The 24,433-nt window shown below is 36.7% G+C and overlaps 1 protein-coding gene across 1 annotated transcript in view; it reads left to right on the top strand.

Annotated features, from left to right (window-relative positions):
• Positions 1-14,046: 14,046 nt before the first annotated feature.
• LOC117323541 (neurexin-2-like) overlaps positions 14,047-24,433 on the top strand; it is a 166,902-nt gene continuing 156,515 nt past the window's right edge. Inside the window, 1 exon segment of the mRNA XM_033878818.1 lies at positions 14,047-15,473. Coding sequence (XP_033734709.1) covers positions 14,738-15,473 — 736 coding nt within the window. The 5' untranslated portion in view covers positions 14,047-14,737.

Raw genomic sequence — 24,433 nt, 5'->3', positions numbered from 1 at the left:
GAACAGCTAGCAGCTCTTCTAGAAAACTGTTAGAACAATGGAGTGTTATAAAGTTTCTTTACATAAATGGCCTTGACCTATCTATAAATCTATATAAATCTTCAAAGGATCTTATTCTGTAGACCTATTTTAACTGCCTTTTGTCCAGTGTTGCATGTCCATCGTAATCAATTTACAGTTTCAACTTCTTCTCAATAACCAACTGGGCCAGGGACCTGATTTTAGGTTTGTAGTATACTGGGTTTAAGGGCTACCAAGTTTGTTCAAATTGATGACTTTGACATTCATTCAAGGTCATAGGGGTCAAATATGCTAAAATCTTTGAACAACTTCTTAATAACCATGAGACCTAGGGACTTGATATTGAACCTGTAGCATGCATAGGTAAGGGTTTCCAAGTTTGCTCAAATGAACGACTTTGACCTACGTTCAAGGTCACAGGGCCAATAGGCTAAAATCTTCAACCAATTTCTTCTAAATAACCAAGAAACCCAGGGAGTTGATATGGGGTCTGTAGAATGCTTGAATGAAGGGCTACAAAGTGTGATCAAATGAATGACCTTGACCTACATGCAAGGTCACCTGGGCCAAATAGGCTAAAATCTTTAAAAGTGTGTTCAAATGAATGACCTTTAACCTACATGCAAGATCACTGGGGTCATATAGGCTGAAATCTTTTAAACAATTTTTTCTCAATAAACGTGAGGCCTAGAGACTTGATGTTCGGCCTTTAGCATGCTGGGGTAAAGGACGACCAAGATTGTTTAAATGAATGATTTGACCTTAATTCAATGGGGGTCAATAGGCTAAAATCTTTTAACAATGATTTCTTTAATGCCAAGAGACTTGGAGACCTGATATTAGGTGAATAGTATGTTGGAATGAAGTGCTAGAACATTTTATTGATATGAATAAACCTAACTAACCCTGATATTTGAATTAAGCGATAGTCAGCTTAGTATCTGCGGAAAAGACATAGACCAATTTCAATATTGCTATAGAATTAGGCGAGTAATACAGACCCCTTGGGCCTCTTGTATGTACAAAGGAATTAAACCAAACAGTGGTATTGTTTGATACAATATAGTTGATGACAGGGTGTGTAGATGGGAGATAACTGAACTTGCAATTGCATGAACATTACGGCTAAATGGAGGGCCGTGAGAAATAGACTGACAAGATGAAGGATTATCTATCTATTATAAGTGGTTATAGAGACATTACCTGCACCAAGTTGTACATGTAACCCAGCATGTGTGCATTTGTGCATTGATATTATCAGCAGATATGTTTGTCAAAGAAGAAATTTGAAATATGCAACATGGACACAGCATGGTGCTGCCAGTTAGCCTCTCCTTGCCCACATCATACGAGTGTAGCCTTCATCTCAGCGATCTTTGTTCAGGAGGAGATTCGTGACGCGAACCTTTGATTCCATGTCGGACCCTGGATACATCACGAAACCAATGTAATCAAATGAAAGACATCAGGTAGGCCAGTATTGTCATGATTAATACTGAACATTTAGTATAACATTTTATCAGTATTATTCTGCTGTCTTATTTGGTCAAAATAATTTGTCTTTTTTGAAGTATAGTCATTGCTGTGAGCGCTTTGTTTATAGTAGTGTAAACACATTCCTAGGTATTGAATTCTATAATAACCCTCTATCTAATGGATACCTTTCTAACACAGACAGCAGACATTGGTTACTGGGCTACACCATGTCTTGATTTTTCAAATGATAGACAACATCTCGGCAGAAATTGCTGTTAATCCAGAAAATGATTAACATGCTGCTTTTTACTTTTGTATGAACACACATTAGATTTTATTTTTTTATTTGTTCAAATTGAACTTCTATAGTCCAAGAGAGGTGTAAGCTTGACCGTTATATCAAATTGCTCATGTATGAAAGAAAATCTAGTCCAAACTTATATGAAATTTATTTATTTTATGACAAAAGTAATTATAATAGCTTATCCTTAATTGTTCTTGTACACCTGGATGAAGATACATGAGGGGGTCATATTATGGGACAAAACCCCTGTAAGTCAGGCAGGTGACCCCTGTAGGGTCTTCTCTACAGTACTGGTTTGAGCTGTGTTAGGGAGTGCTGTGATCGTTCTCTGTTCATTTCCCCAGGTTTTACTGGGATGGTGTATACATATGGTAGATTAGTATTGATGATTGGAAGTTCATTGGAAAGCAAACTGATCTTGTTCCCTCCTCCATGGGCTCCCCATTACTGTCCTGATAGCATTATCAGACTTATCTTAACAACACAATTGAATAAAACGCTATATATATAATGCAATTATGAGTTTTTTTTGTGTAGAGCCTGCCACTATGTTTTGGTGAATTCACAGATATGCTGGGAAAACTTAACAATTTATCATAAGCCTGTAGGAGATGTTACATGATAAGTAGCGTCGGTTAGTTACAATACAAGTTTCCGACGTACTTGTGTGTATTGGTATCCTTGCTTGTCAGTTGTACTTCTTACTTAGTCATATTACCTTTGTCTATTCATCACTGATCTGAGGTAGATTGGTCATAATGGAAAAAATAGTCAAGTCAACTCCGGGAGTTGTAACAATAGAGAACAAACAATGGAATCTGTGACTGTCAGACACCATTTCTTGTCAGCCTTACTTCGTAGGAAAAGTTGCATTGTAGGTGGAAGTTTCTCCTTGGTTTCTGTCAGTGACAGTTTCTCCTTGGTTTCTGTATGTGATGGTATCTTCTTGGTTTCTGTAGGTGATAGTTTCTCCTTGGGTTCTGTAGGTGATGGTTTCTCCTTGGTTTCTGTAGGTGATGTTTTTTTCTTGGTTTCTGTAGGTGATGGTTTCTCCTTGGTTTCTGTAGGTGATCAGAGGTTTCTCCTTGATATCTCTTTGGTTTCTGTAGGTGATGGTTTCTCCTTGGTTTCTGTAGGTGATGATATCTCCTTGGTTTCAGTAGGTGATGGTTTCTCCTTGGTTTCGGTAGGTGATGTTTTTTTCTTGGTTTCTGTAGGTAATGGTTTTTCCTTGGTTTCTGTAGGTGATGGTATCTCCTTGGGTTCTGTAGGTGATGGTTTCTCCCTGGTTTCTGTAGGTACTATTTTCTCCCTGGTTTCTGTAGGTGAAGGCTTCTCCTTCGTTTCTGTAGGTGCTCAGAGGTTTCCCCTTGATATCTCTTTGGGTTCTGTATGTGATGGTATCTTCTTGGTTTCTGTATGTGATGGTATCTCCTTGGTTTCCATAGGTGATGGTATCTCCTTAGTTTCTGTAGGTAATGGTTTTTCCCTGGTTTCTTTAGGTGACTGTTTCTCTTTGGTTTCTGTAAGTGATGGTTTCTCCTGGGTTTCTGAAGGTGACAGTTTCTCCTTGGTTTCTGTAGGTGATGTTTTTCCATGTGTGTAGTCATCTTGAATTCTGTTATCAAAGGCTTCTCTGATTTCTTCATGTGGGCATTCTCCTTGAATTGTTTTGGTGACAGGTATTAAACAATGATAATTTCACTCATACTTACGTTGAATTTCTTTACATTTAGATATACTATTGTTCATTTATAAAATTATAACCAGGTCTTATTTACAAAATATAATAAGATTGGTAGAATTTCTAGATTACAAGGTCACATGAAGATTAAGGGTATAGGGAGGAGACAACAAAAGAAACAATTCCACATGATTGCATTGAAACTGAGTTTTGAGTTCATGTCTAACTCAAATTATTCATTTTTCTAGAACCATAAATGATACCTAGCTAGTTTGTCATAGTTCCATGTTGTGCATGTACTAAATTCATCAGATTAGTATGTACGTAGTTTGAAGGAATACTGGACCACTCTGCAAAACAAGTTTTACAGCTGAAGGAAGCTGGCCCCACACTATAGAATGTAGTTTTATGATTGAAGGAATGCTGGGTCCGATCTGCAAAACAAGTTGTAAGATTGAAGGAAAACTGGGTCCAGTCTGTAGAACTAGTTGTATTAAGTTCATCAGAGTGGTTGATTGAAGGAGCGCTGGGCCACTCTGCATAACCAGTTGTACGATTAAAGGAATGCTGGGCCCGATCTGCAAAACCAGTTCCACCCTGTCATGGTGTTGCAGCATATATATTGAAATTTAAGATGGCATCGAGGATGATTCCCAATCAATAATGAAGTTCTCATCAGTTGAAATCTTTTCATATTTCATTTCTGATTCTGATTACAAAATTCCCCAGGGCATGCTGATTAAGGTTGTGATTTATAGACAAACATGGCAGAAGAAAGGACACAATTTATATCAGTTTTATGCGCTAGGCTCTTGCTGCCTTCAAACTCCATGTCGACCAATCAAATTGAAGATAACTAGATTGTTATTTCCTGTTTTCTGTGTGGCGTTTAGATACAAATCATATACTTTTCCGTTTGGGTTATTGGTTGTGTCGGCTACCATTTTACCAGAGTGTTCCAAGGTTTGATTGTATGACATTTATGTTTTCACCGGTTCCTATATAAATGGGTAAACGAGGGTGGGAGCAGGCTGGCAGACAATTGGCTAGATGATTTGATATCTCCGAATAGAGATAAAATGTTTGTAGGAACACCATTCAAGCTGAATTTTGTATCAATATTTTAATAAACTTGTCATTGTCAATAAATGATGTCTTCTTTCAACATGTGATAACAAACAAATGCAAAATTTGCACAACTATGGTTATAGGGAAAACATACTGCTCTACACAGCGTCTCCGGATATTCTTGATGTTTTAATTTCTTTTCCATGTCCAGTTCACTGGTTCTGGATATAATTATAACAAGGTTTACTGTCTGTATGAACTGGTTTTACTGTTTAATCAAAGGCATGTATTCTGGCATTATCAAAAATGTAATTGTAAATGATGACAGTTTAACAAGGTTTTCTTAGAAAAAAAGTGACAATACAACAACTTTTTACTGGATAAGTGATGGCAGTATAACAAGGGTTTTCTGTATACTAATAGCATAAAAGGTTTTACTTGCTACTTGAAGGTGATGGCAGTATAACGATATATATTGTTTACAAAGCGTGCAAAATAACCGAAGGTTTGAATACAATGGTGGCAGTATAACACTGTTTTATTGGACAAACCTTAGCAAAATAAAGTTTTAATGAACATGTGTTGTCAGTATAATAAAGCATGATGAAAAGAATACATATTAAACTTAAAAGACTTATTTTTGATTATTTACTCTGCATCAGAAAAAAGCTACTGTGCATCAAAGATGTTTGATTGTTGCCCAGTGTATGCACCTAACGACCTGCAGTGTGTGTGGTAGGTTGGGGACAATGTGTTGTGTGACTGCAGTAAACCAGGATGCTGTGCTGTGAACGTCGGCCGCTTTGAAGTTAATTGTATAAACTGTTGATATAAATGTAGATATAGTAAGGATAAGGACGTCCGCCTACTAAATTCCTAAACAAATCACATCATTTTAGAAACCTGCAGATCAAAATGCATGATACCTTTGAATTATTTATTTAAAATTGAATAAACACAGGCTGATCTTAAATTAGCCAAGGATACACTAGCATCCTATGGAGACTACTTGGTGAAACTCCGCCCTTGTTCTATAAATAGATACACACTCGGGATTTGTTTTATGGTAGTCGCCCTTTTAACAAATGCCATGTTGATGGTTGATTCTTGATGAACAGAGATTTTACAGAGTTTGAGGTTTGTTTGGATACATTGTAATTCAATAGTGTTAAAAAAAAAATCTTAAAAAATAAGCAGAATAGTTTGGTTAACCATATAGAAACTATGGTAAATAAAAAAGACCTTTATGTATAAGTTCTTAACATCTGGCTAAAAAAAATGATATCTGTGCTTCCATTTAAAATATTTGTGTTTGTTGTGTGTGAGTAAGGAGGGTGGTAATTTGTGTCTATAGGCAGTGCTCTGTTATTGAGTTTAGGTAATGGTGCCTGTTTTTCTGATTGTTTCCTGATACTATGGTTTTTGCTAGATACCATCTTTTGTAGCTTTGGCATTTCCTTGATGTTACATCCAATCATTTGAAGCAATTTTATTTCCTTGTTGGTATATATACCATCATATGAAGCTATGTCATTTCCATGTTGCTATGGTTGTTGCTATGGATGCCATTATTTGAAGCTATATCATTTCCATTTTGTGATTTGGATGTCGTTATTTGAAGCTATATCATTTCCATGTTGCGATATTGATGTCATTATTTGAAGCTATATCATTTCCATGTTGCTATGGTTGTTGCTATGGATGCCATCATTTGAAGCTATGTCATTTCCATGTTGCTATGGATGCCGTTATTTGAAGCTATATCATTTCCATGTTGCTATGGATGCCGTTATTTGAAGCAATGCTATCTCCTGGTTGGGATATGCCATCATTATAACTCCGAACTTACATGTACAAACTTGCCATTATATTATATCTCTGTCACCTTGGTTATAGGAAAGGGATTATAAGAACCAAACCTGTCAGTTGAATACATGTAAATATATAAACAAAAGTATATTGTTTAACAGTAAATAAATGTAAATAAAATAATCAACAGCTAGGCAACACCTCTCATCTCACCCTAAAAGTCTGATTGAGAGCTATATCTCGCCCTAAAAGTCTGATTGAGAGCTATATCTCGCCCGAAAAGTCTGATAGAGAGCTAATTATATATCTCGCCCTAAAAGTCTGATTGAGAGCTAATTATATGTCTCGTCCTAAAAGTCTGATTGAGAGCTATATCTCGCCCTAAAAGTCTGATTGAGAGCTATATCTCGCCCGAAAAGTCTGATAGAGAGCTAATTATATATCTCGCCCTAAAAGTCTGATTGAGAGCTAATTATATATCTCGCCCTAAAAGTCTGATTGAGAGCTATATCTCACCCTAAAAGTCTGTTTAAGAGCTATATCTTAAAATTGCCCAAAAAGTCTGATTAAGAGCTTTGTCTCGCCCTAAAAGTTTGATTGAGATCTAAATCTCACCCTTAATGTCTGATTGAGAGCTATATTTCATAAGTCTAATTGAGAGCTATATCTCACCCTGAATGTCTGATTGAGGGCTATATCTCACCCTAAATGTCTGATTGAGAGCTATATCTCACCCTAAATGTCTGATTGAGAGCTATATCTCACCCTAAATGTCTGATTGAGAGCTATATTTCAAAAGTCTGATTGAGAGCTATATTTCAAAAGTCTGATTGAGAGCTATATTTCACCCTAAATGTCTGATTGAGAGCTATATCTCACCCTAAATGTCTGATTGAGAGCTATATCTCACCCTAAATGTCTGATTGAGAGCTATATCTCACCCTAAATGTCTGATTGAGAGCTATGTCTTGCCCTAAAAAAGCTGCTATGGCCTCAGATTAGCAGTCAACTTTGCTCTGTAATCTCAATTTCCAATATGCAGAATTCAAGATCCAAGATGACTGCCCATCTTTCTGATAGGTCAAACAACCATGGATTCTTAGGATGGAGGTATTGATAGGACATGCTACTGTTGGTTCCCAGATCAATTTCTTGTTGATCATCAAAAATCGAACTAGGGAAAATTGTATAAAAGAGAAATGATATGATTATTATGAGTGCATTTATACAGTTAAGGTTGAAAAGATATTTGGATTACCATACTTTATCACATCTGTTATATTTAGCAACCGATGAAATGATGAAATATACATATGGCAAGTCGTATAAAGTCTTATGTCGGGTCAAATTTAATGATTTCTGGGAGGTTTAGTGCATAGAGGCAAAGTAGTCCAATAATAGAGTTCCTATCTGTGGTTACATTAAAGGTTGATTATGTAGATTTTAACACATATGAGAAATTTGGTCCTCATTGTGTTAAGGAACATCTTCAGAATCTCCCTTGTTCTATATAATAATGTTGATATGGGAAAATCAATTGGTTGAAATATTAGATATTTGATAATATAGCATCTGAATTATAAATTATTCTAAAAATTAGCTTTATTCTTTTGTTTATGATATAGAAGATTTTTTTTGTTCTTGACTTAAAAGACAAAATAAAATTTGATATAATTTTATCACCCTAACCATTATTTTGACATCTTGCTTCATTGTTTCATGTTCATAGGAACCAATCAATTAAATCTAGGCTAATGAAGGGCTGGTTATCAAATTGTGTGAAATGATTCATTTACTGTAACCTTTCAGTTAGAATTTGTCAAAAATCAAAAAAAGTAAAAATAACATCTTTTATATGATCATTTTAATTAGCGAAATTATTTCTCAAGCTTTATAAATTTTAATAGTGTCTTTATTTAACAAACCACCATGGTATACTCACAAATAGACCTAAACTATTTCTCTAAACTTGATAGGTGATATATATCTTGTGAGATAACAATGAAGGGATTTGTTTTAAAAAACCCGATAAATGTAACATCTGAGCAACATGAAAAGCAATATATGCTGAGAAAAGATGATAGAATTATATGTTCTTTATAGATTTATGGTAATAGTGTGGGCATCTTTGTGTGTTTGTGCGTGATATCTGTACCCATGGTTTTTATGTGTGTTACACATGCAAGATTGGTGATCGATACAAGACAATCAGCATGATTATACTCATATGTCCTACACAACGACGGTAAAATTTACCTGATGTTCGTATCAAATAGTACATGAAATATGTCCATTTCATATATCTTACATTGTTATGGAGCTGTGGTTTCTAGCTCGGGGACTTACAGCCACACCATTTTCCATCAGAGTTACTTCCCCTGCTTTGTCTTTTTTTCTTCTTCAAGCTTGGGACCTGTGAAATTTACCCTAATCTAGACATGAATTATCATAAAAATAGGTTGGTCAAAATGCAGAATTTTGAAAACCTAATCAGTCCTGTTGTAAGCAAAGCCAAAGATAAGTTGTATTAAGGTATTAATATGTCAGAGTTAAACAATCTATAAATGCTTATGTGTAGCTGCTCTCCACAATAGAACTTCCAAGATATTGGCGAGTATGTTAGCCGTAGTAAAGTTTGTGAGACAGTCATTTCCTACATAAATGTCATTTCAATGAGATAAAACTGTAAAAGATTTTTTGTTTCTTCAATGAGATAACACTTTATAATGTTGTTTATTGAGATAACACTATCAGACATATTGTTTTGTCTCTTTGGTGAAATAAGAAATGTTTTGTCCCTTCAGTGAAATAACACAATAAAATATTACTTTGTCTGTGTCTGACTATCTGTTTGGGCTCATAATATAAATCTCTTGAATATGAAATTAATTTTTTTTTTATAATCAGTCTGAAAATAATATATCATGTTTTGTTGGCATGAAAATCTAATTCAATGAAATTCGAATATTTTTGGAAAAAAAAGGAGATATATTCTCCCAGGATTAACACAGAAGTACATATCTTATAGACTTTCCAATTTTTTTCTGTTTTTAGAATTAATACTCTCTCAAAGCTTTAAACATAACGCCAATCACTTGCTGCACAATACCATGGAGGATCAGCTGAATATAGTAGAGCAAATATATAATTTTTTAAATGCACTTTTTAAGACTTTTTAGAAATTTCTCCCTTCCAATACATTTGTAGTTCATGGGAATCCAGGCAAACTCCATCATGATCACTGCTTTTTTCTTTTACATTTTCAATTCGCTAAAACAAATTATGGTTATTGATTGAAAAGCTTGTTTCTTGGTTGGAACTCTTTGTTGTGGAAGGCTCATAAATCTCTATATGTAATCAACACAGCAACCCTTAATAACAAAAACTGCCGAAGAAGAAATTATAAACCTAGGATTGTCGGCCATGCGTGATACTTGTTGGATCAAATGTGCATGTTGCAGTACTCATGGCCTTGCCAAGGGAAGGACAGAGCCAATGGTTCTTCATCCTGTTGCTATGTTGTTCAGTAAATATTACTGAAGCACTATTCTTATAAAAAATAGCTACCTCTGTCAGATGTTGATCACATTAATTACCAGAGCAGAGAGAAATGTTGTTAGGTATTAGAACCAATTTATCAGACTCTATGAGCCGTACAGTACATGTTGTGGCTGAAGTACTTTAGTTTAATTCTCAATCATTTTCACTTTAACATCTTACATGATTTGCTCTCCTTTTAAATTGAATAAACACTGTCTATACTTAGGTTTAATTAAATACATGTAGATGTATGAGAATCTATTGCTAACATATGTTAGCATATAGGTATAGCTAGAACTTAGTCTGATGGATATGCATGGTAGATATATATATATATATATACATGTATATCAGATAACTTCAGATACAGAGTTATGGGATAAAATAAAAGATAATTTTTTTTTTTTTATTTGATTCAATATATTGAGCCTGATTTTGTCTCAGATGTAACAAATTTACGGACTTCTAAATTCTACTCGATAGTTTTTGTCTAAAAGTTTATAAACCAATCCCCTGGTTACCATTTTTTTTAAATGTCAGTTGATATCAAACCAAAACTGTTGAAGGTGAATACTAGCCTCAAGTAACTTAGGCTTTAAGATAAACACACTACTTCCTCTGATCGAAGAATTAATATGTTGATATAGCGACTTCCTCTGATCAGAGAATTAATATGTTGGTATAGCGACAGTGGAGAATAACCCTGATGATAATTACCATACACTAGGGACAATATCAGGGAGCCACAGCACAGGTAAAGACAGGTAAAAACCAGCTATTATCAGCTGATAGGGTTATATTGTTTTTCCGTGTATATTATACACATCTGGTTCACGTTGGCTGAAAGATAGAATTGATAAAACAATAATTATCTGCACAGGGATGATGAAGAACAAAAAACAGCGAGAAATGTGTGTGTTTGTAGTATGCCGACAATGCTGAGAGTAAATTAGTGATTGGGTGTATGTATTCCTGACAATGGACAGGTATTGATCGGCCAGCCTCTGGAATCATATGGTGGTTTTCATCACCAGTTCATAGAATCATACCTGTATTTATTTACGGTCAGGGAATTCCACTAGCGGCAGGAATTTCACCTGTTTGGTTCACTGAGGGATGTTACAGGTAAAAAAACAAAAGGTAGAATTAAGGTACCGACTGGTAAGGGGAACCAATACCAAAGGTAAGATCAGGGTTTAATTGAGCAAGAATACTGGAAATGGGGAGGCTGACAATGGAGATTTATGGGTACTGTGGCTGAGGGGACATGGAGGCTGACATTGTTATAGTAATGGAGATGTAACATGGAGGCTGACATTGTTATAGTAATGGAGATGTAACATGGAGGCTGACATTGTTATAGTAATGGAGATGTAACATGGAGGCTGACATTGTTATAGTAATGGAGATGTGACATGGAGGCTGACATTGTTATACTAATGGAGATGTAACATGGAGGCTGACATTGTTATAGTAATGGAGATGTAACATGGAGGCTGACATTGTTATAGTAATGGAGATGTAACATGGAGGCTGACATTGTTATACTGATGGAGATGTAACATGGAGGCTGACATTGTTATACTAATGGAGATGTAACATGGAGGCTGACATTGTTATACTAATGGAGATGTAACATGGAGGCTGACATTGTTATAGTAATGGAGATGTAACATGGAGGCTGACATTGTTATAGTAATGGAGATGTAACATGGAGGCTGACATTGTTATAGTAATGGAGATGTAACATGGAGGCTGACATTGTTATACTGATGGAGATGTAACATGGAGGCTGACATTGTTATAGTAATGGAGATGTAACATGGAGGCTGACATTGTTATACTGATGGAGATGTAACATGGAGGCTGACATTGTTATAGTAATGGAGATGTAACATGGAGGCTGACATTGTTATACTAATGGAGATGTAACATGGAGGCTGACATTGTTATAGTAATGGAGATATAACATGGGTACAGGGGGAACATGAACTATAGATTTTTAGATTGTATATATATGTGTTGTCCACATCATGAAGACTACAATGTACATATTGTCATATTTATAATTATGATTAAACTTAATAACATATGTATATTGTTACAAGACCAGGTATGTTGGTTTAATTGATAAACCCTGTATCATTCAGATAAAGCACCAATTAGAATACTCCTCTTTTGTAAATGTTCTTTTATAAACAGTTGTACCTGATGAATATAAAGAGTATGAATAAAAGCAGTTAAAAGGTTATTTCTTATTACAATGATAATGTATCATTCAACTACATCATTGATATATCATAAACATGTGATGTGTTGTGTGGATAGACATACATGTGATGTGTTATGTGAATAGACAGACATGTGATGTGTTGTGTGGATAGACAGACATGTGATGTGTTGTGTGGATTGACAGACATGTGATGTGTTGTGTGGATAGACAGACATGTGATGTGTTGTAAGGATTGACAGACATGTGATGTGTTGTGTGGATTGACAGACATGTGATGTGTTGTATGGATTGACAGACATGTGATGTGTTGTGTGAATAGACAGATATGTGAGGTGTTGTGTGGATAGACAGACATGTGATGTGTTGTGTGGATAGACAGACATGTGATGTGTTGTGTGAATAGACAGATATGTGAGGTGTTGTGTGGATTGACAGACATGTGATGTGTTGTGTGGATAGACAGACATGTGATGTGTTGTGTGGATAGACAGACATGTGATGTGTTGTGTTGATATACAGACACGTGATGTGTTGTGTGGATAGACAGACATGTGATGTGTTGTGTAGATAGACAGACATGTGATATGTTGTGTTGATAGACAGACATGTGATGTGTTGTGTTGATAGACAGACATGTGATGTGTTGTGTGGATTGACAGACATGTGATGTGTTGTGTGGATAGACAGACATGTGATGTGTTGTAAGGATTGACAGACATGTGATGTGTTGTGTGGATTGACAGACATGTGATGTGTTGTATGGATTGACAGACATGTGATGTGTTGTGTGAATAGACAGATATGTGAGGTGTTGTGTGGATAGACAGACATGTGATGTGTTGTGTGAATAGACAGATATGTGATGTGTTGTGTGGATAGACAGACATGTGATGTGTTGTGTTGATTGACAGACATGTGATGTGTTGTGTGGATAGACAGACATGTGATGTGTTGTAAGGATTGACAGACATGTGATGTGTTGTGTGGATTGACAGACATGTGATGTGTTGTATGGATTGACAGACATGTGATGTGTTGTGTGAATAGACAGATATGTGAGGTGTTGTGTGGATAGACAGACATGTGATGTGTTGTGTGGATAGACAGACATGTGATGTGTTGTGTGAATAGACAGATATGTGAGGTGTTGTGTGGATTGACAGACATGTGATGTGTTGTGTGGATAGACAGACATGTGATGTGTTGTGTGGATAGACAGACATGTGATGTGTTGTGTGGATAGACAGACATGTGATGTGTTGTGTTGATATACAGACACGTGATGTGTTGTGTGGATAGACAGACATGTGATGTGTTGTGTAGATAGACAGACATGTGATATGTTGTGTTGATAGACAGACATGTGATGTGTTGTGTTGATAGACAGACATGTGATGTGTTGTGTGGATTGACAGACATGTGATGTGTTGTGTGGATAGACAGACATGTGATGTGTTGTGTGGATAGACAGACATGTGATGTGTTGTGTTGATATACAGACACGTGATGTGTTGTGTGGATAGACAGACATGTGATGTGTTGTGTTGATAGACAGACATGTGAGGTGTTGTGTGGATTGACAGACATGTGATGTGTTGTGTGGATTGACAGACATGTGATGTGTTGTATGGATAGACAGACATGTGATGTGTTTTGTGGATAGACAGACATGTGATGTGTTGTATGGATTGACAGACATGTGATGTGTTGTATGGATTGACAGATATGTGATGTGTTGTATGGATTGACAGACATGTATTAGTATTATGTACATCTTGTGTAGATGGGGAAACATGCGATATCTTGTATGGATTGACAGACATGTGTAGATGGACAGACAAATAAAATTTTTCGCTATAAACTGTAAAAGTAGAGTACTTATGACATGTTATTATATTTTGTAGATGGACAGAAGCTGTAGATAAGTCTAGCTGAAGATTTACAATGTGTTAAGGTGGCAGGGAGGTGACTCTACCCACACTCGGTTTGTTTGCGCTACAGGGACGAGCTTGGCTCTGGGACTGGGATGACAAGGAGAAGCCAGATCAATAGGCCTGTTGTAAGTGCTGCTGCCTCACTCAAATAAACTCCTATAAGCCTCTCCTTGCATGGCAGTGCTACACGGCACCAAACCCGCTCTGACATTCAGGCTGTGTGTGTGACACTGCTAGGAGGAGCAGCTCGCTGTCTGCCACTAACACAAACGTAGGATTACTTATGTAGCGGTCAGTTTAGAGAACCACCAACCAAGCTTTTGGAGGGATCTATTTAATACCATCCTTCAGATGACCAGTGGAAATATTGGTAGTTTATAGCGTCACTGTGACATGGTATGGGGATAGTGACAATTTCCTGGACGGTGAAGATTATCAAATCCACAGTAAACATGTGTGGCGTCTTAGACACAGGTAATGTGCTGTAACCGTAGGCTTGGTGACGGATACATAAAAATATACCACAGTGTTTTAGGCTGTACTGTAGATATCCCCGACTCAACATGTGCGAGGTATTGATACGGGGTTCGGTATTGATTCCCTTACTATTGTTGTGAAGCTAGCGCCTTCCCGAGCTTCCTCATCACCACTTCTCAAGTCACACCATCATGAAGATGCACAGGTTTACCGCGGACATCAATCTTTTTGGTGTTCTTTATCTGTTTTATTTATCTTTAGTTTCATCTTTTGATTTAAATAGTCCGACAGATTCATTTGCCAAATACCAGAAGTGGAACCCATGCCAAAATGGATCTATTCAATTGGAGTTTAAAACTAAAGACATGAGTGTGTTGATCCTGTATACAGATGATGGAGGTCGTTCTGATTATTTTGAATTAAAACTTCTCACCGGCTCACTACATCTTAGATTCAACCTTGGAAGTGCTCCAATGAGGCTTAACGTAGGACAACGTCTAAATGACAACCGATGGCATAGAGTTACTATCAAAAGAAATCGTAAAAATATCACATTAATCGTTGACTCCGGTACTTTCACTCGTACATACCACAGCACAGATCTTGATTTTGGAAATTATGCAACAAATAGTCCTGTGTTTGTTGGAGGTATATCTAACGAGTACGAAGACAATACGTCGGCATTGACGTTACCTGCGATCTACCTAGAGCCGAGGTTCACGGGGTCAATCCGTAATATTCTCTATAGTAACTGTGGTGGCCCTCTCATACGACCGGAGTTGTTGGATTATCGCGGAATCGTTTCAGAAAATGACAAATGTGTTGTGAGTGACCCCTGCCAGCACGGTGGAATCTGTGTGACCCATGACCATGGGGTATCCTGTAATTGTTCCTATACCGACTTCGAGGGCGAGTTTTGCGACCAAAGTAAGTCCTTTTCCTCTTTTGATTTTGTAGTGATTTTGAAATCTTAGACGAAATCTGAGTTTCTTTTATTTCTTTTTAGAGATTTTTTTAATACACTGAAATTTTAAACAATTTCCCTTTTTTTCAAAAGACTTATTTTATAAATACCTTCAAACATCTTTCAAGTATCTTTTTAAAAAGTTCATTATACACTGTATATAACGTGCTGTCCAATTGATCTTGATAGTATAAGCAACAAAGACAAATGTGCTGTTCAGTTTGATTAAGCAGGATGACTGGTTTCTAGACTTTTCTCACCAAAGGTACAGACTGGTTATGTGAAGACATTTCCAGGTGATCTACAGAGAAAGATAATGTTAAGTCTTGTTGAATTGAATTTATATCATTGTTATTTAGTTTAGACATATTGACATCAAATAGAGATCAATTTTACATTGGTTTTTCAAAAAATAAGAAGATCATTCTGTTCTTTTTTGTACACAAGGTTTAAACTTGTTTATGATATTTGTTTTGCTTCTCCCCTGTAACAATATTTGTACATAACCCTTTATTAGTTTTTAGTGTGAATGTTATTTTTTTTTTTTGTATTTTGTTTTTTATCCCTAAAATCTATTAATTTTCCACAGGCTTTTTAATGAATTTTTTTAGATTGATAAATATGTTGTCTTCAAATAATATTTAAATCTTTTCTTGTTTCATAAAACAACATAAATTATGTGAACTTAAACATATTATATCAGCCTTTTTGTTTGAAAAAAGCAAAATGAATATGTTACTAACTTAGGCACCTCATAAGTTGTACTGATACTGTACAATAGAAAAATATATGTAATCAATTTAAATTAAATTCAATGAAATTAAATTTTAAATTAACAGCATTTTTTTTGTTAAAAATGGTATGAATTTTAACAAACATTACTCGATCAGCTTCACAAATACAATTCAAGTTTCAGGAAGCTGATATTTCTAAAAGCACAGAAAAGTTCCAATGTGGTGTTAAAAATCTAGCTAGCATAATGCTAAAAACTCTATGAAGAAGATAATTTTTAAGAAAAGGCTCTTATGATCACCATGCATATCTTGATAAAAATGTCTTTATGAAGATGGCAAGGTAAAGATATTGATACACAGACAATAACATATATTGGCCTCTAAAGAAAATGTATAAATTGAATGTCTGTGTGTATAAATGTCTATATACTGACTGTTCTGGGAGAATTATAGAGGGAGAATGTCTGTACAGTGTCCATTGGATGCCTTTCTATACTGACCATTGAGGGAGAATGTCTGTCTATACTGACTATTGAGGGAGAATGTCTGTCTATACTGACCATTGAGGGAGAATGTCTGTCTATACTGACCATTGACAGAGAATGTCTGTCTATACTGACTATTGAGGGAGAATGTCTGTCTATACTGACTATTGAGGGAGAATGTTTGTCTATACTGACTATTGACAGAGAATGTCTGTCTATACTGACTATTGAGGGAGAATGTCTGTCTATACTGACTATTGAGGGAGAATGTCTTTCTATACTGACCATTGAGGGAGAATGTCTGTCTATACTGACCATTGACAGAGAATGTCTGTCTATACTGACCATTGACAGAGAATGTCTGTCTATACTGACCATTGACAGAGAATGTCTGTCTATACTGACTATTGAGGGAGAATGTCTGTCTATACTGACCATTGAGGGAGAATGTCTGTCTATACTGACCATTGACAGAGAATGTCTGTCTATACTGACTATTGAGGGAGAATGTCTGTCTATACTAACTATTGAGGGAGAATGTCTGTCTATACTGACTCTTGAGGGAGAATGTCTGTCTACACTGACTACTGAGGGAGAATGTCTGTCTATACTGACCATTGACAGAGAATGTCTGTCTATACTGACCATTGAGGGAGAATGTCTGTCTATACTGACCATTGAGGGAGAATGTCTGTCTATACTGACCATTGACAGAGAATGTCTGTCTATACTGACTATTGAGGGAGAATGTCTATACTGACTATTGAGGGAGAATGTCTGTCTATACTAACTATTGAGGGAGAATGTCTGTCTATACTGACTCTTGAGGGAGAATGTCTGTCTACACTGACTACTGAGGGAGAATGTCTGTCTATACTGACTATTGAAGGAGAATGTCTGTCTATACTGACTATTGAGGGAGAATGTCTGTCTATACTGACTATTGAGGGAGAATGTCTGTTTATACTGACTATTGAGGGAGAATGTCTGTTTATACTGACTATTGAGGGAGAATGTCTGTTTATACTGACTATTGAGGGAGAATGTCTGTCTATACTGACTATTGAGGGAAAATGTCTGTCTATACTGACCATTGAGGGAGAATGTCTGTCTATACTGACCATTGAGGGAGAATGTCTGTCTATACTGACTATTGAGGGAGAATGTCTGTCTATACTGACTATTGAGGGAGAATGTCTGTCTATACTGACCATTGACAGAGAATGTCTGTCTATACTGACTATTGAGGGAGAATGTCTGTCTATACTGACGATTGAGGGAGAATGTCTGTCTATACTGACCATTGAAGGAGAATGTCTGTCTATACTGACCATTGACAGAGAATGTCTGTCTATACTGACCATTGACAGAGAATGTCTGTCTATACTGACCATTGACAGAGAATGTCTGTCTATACTGACTATTGAGGGAGAATGTCTGTCTATACTGACCATTGAGGGAGAATGTCTGTCTATACTGACCATTGACAGAGAATGTCTGTCTATACTGACTATTGAGGGAGAATGTCTGTCTATACTGACCATTGACAGAGAATGTCTGTCTTTACTGACTATTGAGGGAGAATGTCTGTCTATACTGACCATTGACAGAGGCTGTCTGTCTATACTGACTATTGAGGGAGAATGTCTGTCTATACTGACTATTGAAGGAGAATGTCTGTCTATACTGGCTATTGAGGGAGAATGTCTGTCTATTAACTGACCATTGAGGGAGAATGTCTGTCTATACTGACTATTGAGGGAGAATGTCTGTCTATACTGACTATTGAGGGAGAATGTCTGTCTACACTGACTACTGAGGGAGAATGTCTGTCTATACTGACTATTGAAGGAGAATGTCTGTCTATACTGACTATTGAGGGAGAATGTCTGTCTATACTGACTATTGAGGGAGAATGTCTGTCTATACTGACTATTGAGGGAGAATGTCTGTTTATACTGACTATTGAGGCAGAATGTCTGTTTATACTGACTATTGAGGGAGAATGTCTGTCTATACTGACTATTGAGGGAAAATGTCTGTCTATACTGACCATTGAGGGAGAATGTCTGTCTATACTGACTATTGAGGGAGAATGTCTGTCTATACTGACCATTGACAGAGAATGTCTGTCTATACTGACTATTGAGGGAGAATGTCTGTCTATACTGACGATTGAGGGAGAATGTCTGTCTATACTGACCATTGAAGGAGAATGTCTGTCTATACTGACCATTGACAGAGAATGTCTGTCTATACTGACCATTGACAGAGAATGTCTGTCTATACTGACCATTGACAGAGAATGTCTGTCTATACTGACTATTGAGGGAGAATGTCTGTCTATACTGACCATTGAGGGAGAATGTCTGTCTATACTGACCATTGACAGAGAATGTCTGTCTATACTGACTATTGAGGGAGAATGTCTGTCTATACTGACCATTGACAGAGAATGTCTGTCTTTACTGACTATTGAGGGAGAATGTCTGTCTATACTGACCATTGACAGAGGCTGTCTGTCTATACTGACTATTGAGGGAGAATGTCTGTCTATACTGACTATTGAAGGAGAATGTCTGTCTATACTGGCTATTGAGGGAGAATGTCTGTCTATTAACTGACCATTGAGGGAGAATGTCTGTCTATACTGACTATTGAGGGAGAATGTCTGTCTATACTGACTATTGAGGGAGAATGTCTGTCTACACTGACTACTGAGGGAGAATGTCTGTCTATACTGACTATTGAAGGAGAATGTCTGTCTATACTGACTATTGAGGGAGAATGTCTGTCTGTACTGACTATTGAGGGAGAATGTCTGTCTATACTGACTATTGAGGGAGAATGTCTGTCTATACTGACTATTGAGGGAGAATGTCTGTTTATACTGACTATTGAGGCAGAATGTCTGTTTATACTGACTATTGAGGGAGAATGTCTGTTTATACTGACTATTGAGGCAGAATGTCTGTTTATACTGCTTATTGAGGGAGAATGTCTGTCTATACTGACTATTGAGGGAAAATGTCTGTCTATACTGACCATTGAGGGAGAATGTCTGTCTATACTGACTATTGAGGGAGAATGTCTGTCTATACTGATTATTGAGGGAGAATGTCTGTCTATACTGACTATTGAGGGAGATGTTGTCTGTACTGACTATTGAGAGAGAATATCTGTCTATACTGACTTTTGAAGGGGAATATCTGTCTATACTGACTATTGAGGGAGAATATGTGTCTATATATCATAGATAACCCTTTATGATGTGAGGTGACCCTAGAGATTACCCTGAATACTAGAAAACAATAATTAAACCTGTATCTTATGAACCTTGTGAAGTAACCCTAAAGGTATCGCTATTTATCATAATATAACCCTGTATGTTTACCGTTGTCATTTGAGGTAACCCTACAGATAGCCATGTTCCCTAACTATGAGGTAACACTTCAGATAACCCTGTTCCCTAGCTGTGAGGTAACACTTACAGATAACCCTGTTCCCTAGCTGTGAGGTAACACTACAGATAACCCTGTTCCCTTGTTATGAGGTAACACTACAGATAACCCTGTTCCCTAGCTGTGAGGTAACACTTACAGATAACCCTGTTCCCTAGCTGTTAGGTAACACAAACAGATAACCCTGTTCCCTAGCTGTTAGGTAACACTTACAGATAATCCTGTTCCCTAGCTGTGAGGTAACACTACAGATAACCCGTGTCCCTACTGTAGAGTTACATACAAAATAACCCTGTTCCCACTTTAGGGTTACCCTGACAGATATCCTGTTTCCCTAGATGTGAGGTAACACTAAAGATAACCCGGTTCCTACGGAGGTAACACTTCAGATAAACCCTGGTCCCTAGCTAGAGGTAGCACTTACAAGATCACCTGGTTTCCTAGCTGTGAGGTACCTTACAGTAAGCCTGGTCCTCAGCTGGGAGTAACAATTACATATAAACCTGTTACCCTAGCTGTGAGGTATCACTACAGATAACCCTGTTCCCTAGTTATGAGGTATCACTACAGATAACCCTGTTCCCTAGTTATGAGGTATCACTACAGATAACCCTGTTCCCTAGTTATGAGGTATCACTACAGATAACCCAGTTCCCTAGCTGGGAGGTAACCCTACAGATAACCCTGTTCCCTAGTTATGAGGTATCACTACAGATAACCCTGTTCCCTAGTTATGAGGTATCACTACAGATAACCCTGTTCCCTAGTTATGAGGTATCACTTCAGATAACCCTGTTCCCTAGTTATGAGGTATCACTACAGATAACCCTGTTCCCTAGTTATGAGGTATCACTTCAGATAACCCTGTTCCCTAGTTATGAGGTATCACTACAGATAACCCTGTTCCCTAGTTATGAGGTATCACTACAGATAACCCTGTTGCCTAGCTGGGAGGTAACACTTACAGATAACCCTGTTGCCTTGCTGGGAGGTAACACTTCAGATAACCCTGTTCCCTAGTTATGAGGTATCACTACAGATAACCCTGTTCCCTAGCTGTGAGGTAACACTACAGATAATCCTGTTCCCTAGCTAGGAGGTATCACTACAGATAACCCTGTTCCCTAGTTATGAGGTATCACTACAGATAACCCTGTTCCCTAGTTATGAGGTATCACTACAGATAACCCTGTTCCCTAGCTGTGAGGTAACACTACAGATAATCCTGTTCCCTAGCTAGGAGGTATCACTACAGATAACCCTGTTCCCTAGTTATGAGGTATCACTACAGATAACCCTGTTCCCTAGTTATGAGGTATCACTACAGATAACCCTGTTGCCTAGCTGGGAGGTCACACTTCAGATAACCCTGTTCCCTAGTTATGAAGCACTACAGTTAACTCTGTGAGGTAACACTATGTCCCATTTTTATGGTAGTTATATAAAATATAATATTTCTAGAATTGAAAGTTTACATGGGCAACACAATACCGGCAATGTATTTACATTACTGAACATGTTCCCTTTTTTACTTTGTTAGAAAAAATCCATACAGCTACAGTTTATCATGTAAAGAACCTTATCTCTGAGAATGTATGATATATATACTTACACGTAGATTTATCAGTTATCACCAAAAAATGTCTGTTTTGATGTTCAAACTGTTCAGTGGGGTGTTTATAGAATGAACTGTACTTCCATATAATAAAACATATTTGATCCTGATGGCTTTTGGAGATGGTTAGTCAATTTATCATATGAGACCAGGCCAGCGTTTGACAGAGATCTGTTTAAAGTGGGTATTACTGATGGATGCTGGATGTGTCTTCTAAACATACAGTGTGTAGTTTTTTCTGAGACGATTTTAGCTTCTCGGAATTTTGAACATCTTCCATCATGTTTGGTAACTGAGTGTTGTTAGTGTTTATAACAAATGGTGTGTCCAATGTTATTGCTTCAGTTATACATATCTCTATTGATTTTCCCTGCATGACTAACAAAAATTCTTTATGTTTATTCCCATGAAAAAAAAATTCAAAATCTATGTCACTTAAAGTTGTAAAGGATGAATTGTTCTAGTCAACTCTGGAGAACCAGAACTACACGGTGTGATGAATACATGTTTTACGTGTAACAGGAAGGTTTATCTTAAAATTTATTTATTTTACAACAACTACAAGACAAGCTATACTAACTTATATTAATCAGTCTTGTGGCTCTGATGGAAGCTTTCAAGTGGTCTTAATGTGGAAGGAAACTGGAATACCCAGAGACAAACCCAAATAGTTGGGCAGGAGGAAACTGGAATACCCAGAGACAAACCCAAATAGTTGGGCAGGAGGAAACTGGAATACCCAGAGACAAACCCAAATAGTTGGGCAGGAGGAAACTGGAATACCCAGAGACAAACCCAAATAGTTGGGCAGGTGACCCTTATACCTTTTTATGTCCGATCGGGGAATCAAACCCCTGTCTAGATGAAAGGTAAGTGTGATACCACTGCGCCACCCAACTACCTATAAACAGGAATGTTAGTGCTGTGCCACCCTGGGGATCGAACCCACGCCCCTCAGCATGCTGGTCCGCTGATCTACGGATAGAGCTAATAAAAATGGAAATCCCCCTAGCACAAAGCTAGAAAGTGAGAATGTCATGGAGAACCAATACTACATTGTGAGATTACTATATTTAGTTTCCACAGTTTAAGTTGACCCTGGAGAATCAGTACTACATTTTGAGTTGAATGTATTTACCTTCAATTATTTTATTGACTCAGTTGAACAATGTTTAGAAGTGTATGCTGCATTACATTGACCAATTGATCTTGACCCTGGTTACAAATTCTATTCCTGTAATACATTGACCAATTGATCTTGACCCTGGTTACATATTCTATTCCTGTATTACATTGACCAATTGATCTTGACCCTGGTTCCATATTTTATTCCTGTATTACATTGACCAATTGATCTTGACCCTGGTTACATATTCTATTCCTGTAATACATTGACCAATTGATCTTGACCCTGGTTCCATATTCTATTCCTGTATTACATTGACCAATTGATCTTGACCCTGGTTCCATATTCTATTCCTGTATTACATTGACCAATTGATCTTGACCCTGGTTCCATATTCTATTCCTGTAATGGAAAAAGTGTGTTTCTGTTTAAGTCATAAATATAAGCTCTGTACATGATTAAAATCTTCACACATCTATGTAAACTGTTTATCTCACATCCGTACTGATGTTTCAGCAAGAACAAATTTAGAGGAGGACTCAACACTGTTTAGTGTTCAGACAGATCTGTACAAATTATTTCTGTGTGAGATGAAGTATAAGCATTTTGTTCATCAAAATACATATTTAGCCTAATAAATAGAATTTTAAGTTCTGGTTGAGTTATGTGATATTAGAGTTCATATTACCTGTGTGTGATACAAGATTTCATAATACATGTGTGATACAAGATTTCATGTTACCTGTGTGTGATACAAGAGTTCATATTACCTGTGTGTGATACAAGATTTCATATTACCTGTGTGTGATACAAGAGTTCATATTACCTGTGTGTGATACAAGAGTTCATATTACCTGTGTGTGATATAAGATTTCATATTACCTGTGTGTGATACAAGAGTTCATATTACCTGTGTGATACAAGAGTTCATATTACCTGTGTGTGATACAAGAGTTCATATTACATGTGTGTGATACAAGAGTTCATATTACCTGTGTGTGATATAAGATTTCATATTACCTGTGTGTGATACAAGAGTTCATATTACCTGTGTGATACAAGAGTTCATATTACCTGTGTGTGATACAAGAGTTCATATTACCTGTGTGTGATATAAGATTTCATATTACCTGTGTGTGATACAAGAGTTCATATTACCTGTGTGTGATACAAGAGTTCATATTACCTGTGTGTGATATAAGATTTCATATTACCTGTGTGTGATACAAGAGTTCATATTACCTGTGTGTGATATAAGATTTCATATTACCTGTGTGATACAAGAGTTCATATTACCTGTGTGTGATACAAGAGTTCATATTACCTGTGTGTGATACAAGATTTCATATTACCTGTGTGATACAAGATTCCATATTACCTGTGTGTGATATAAGATTTCATATTACCTGTGTATGATACAAGATTTACCTGTTCTGTATAATTATAACACATACCTGTACGTATATGTAGTAGAACGTTGTACAAATCATTTTGTTTGAGTA

This window comes from Pecten maximus, chromosome 3 (genome assembly GCF_902652985.1).
Source record: "Pecten maximus chromosome 3, xPecMax1.1, whole genome shotgun sequence".
In the NCBI taxonomy this organism is placed as follows: domain Eukaryota; kingdom Metazoa; phylum Mollusca; class Bivalvia; order Pectinida; family Pectinidae; genus Pecten; species Pecten maximus.
Note: the sequence above shows the minus strand (reverse complement) of the source record. Positions and strands in the feature narration are given on the sequence as shown.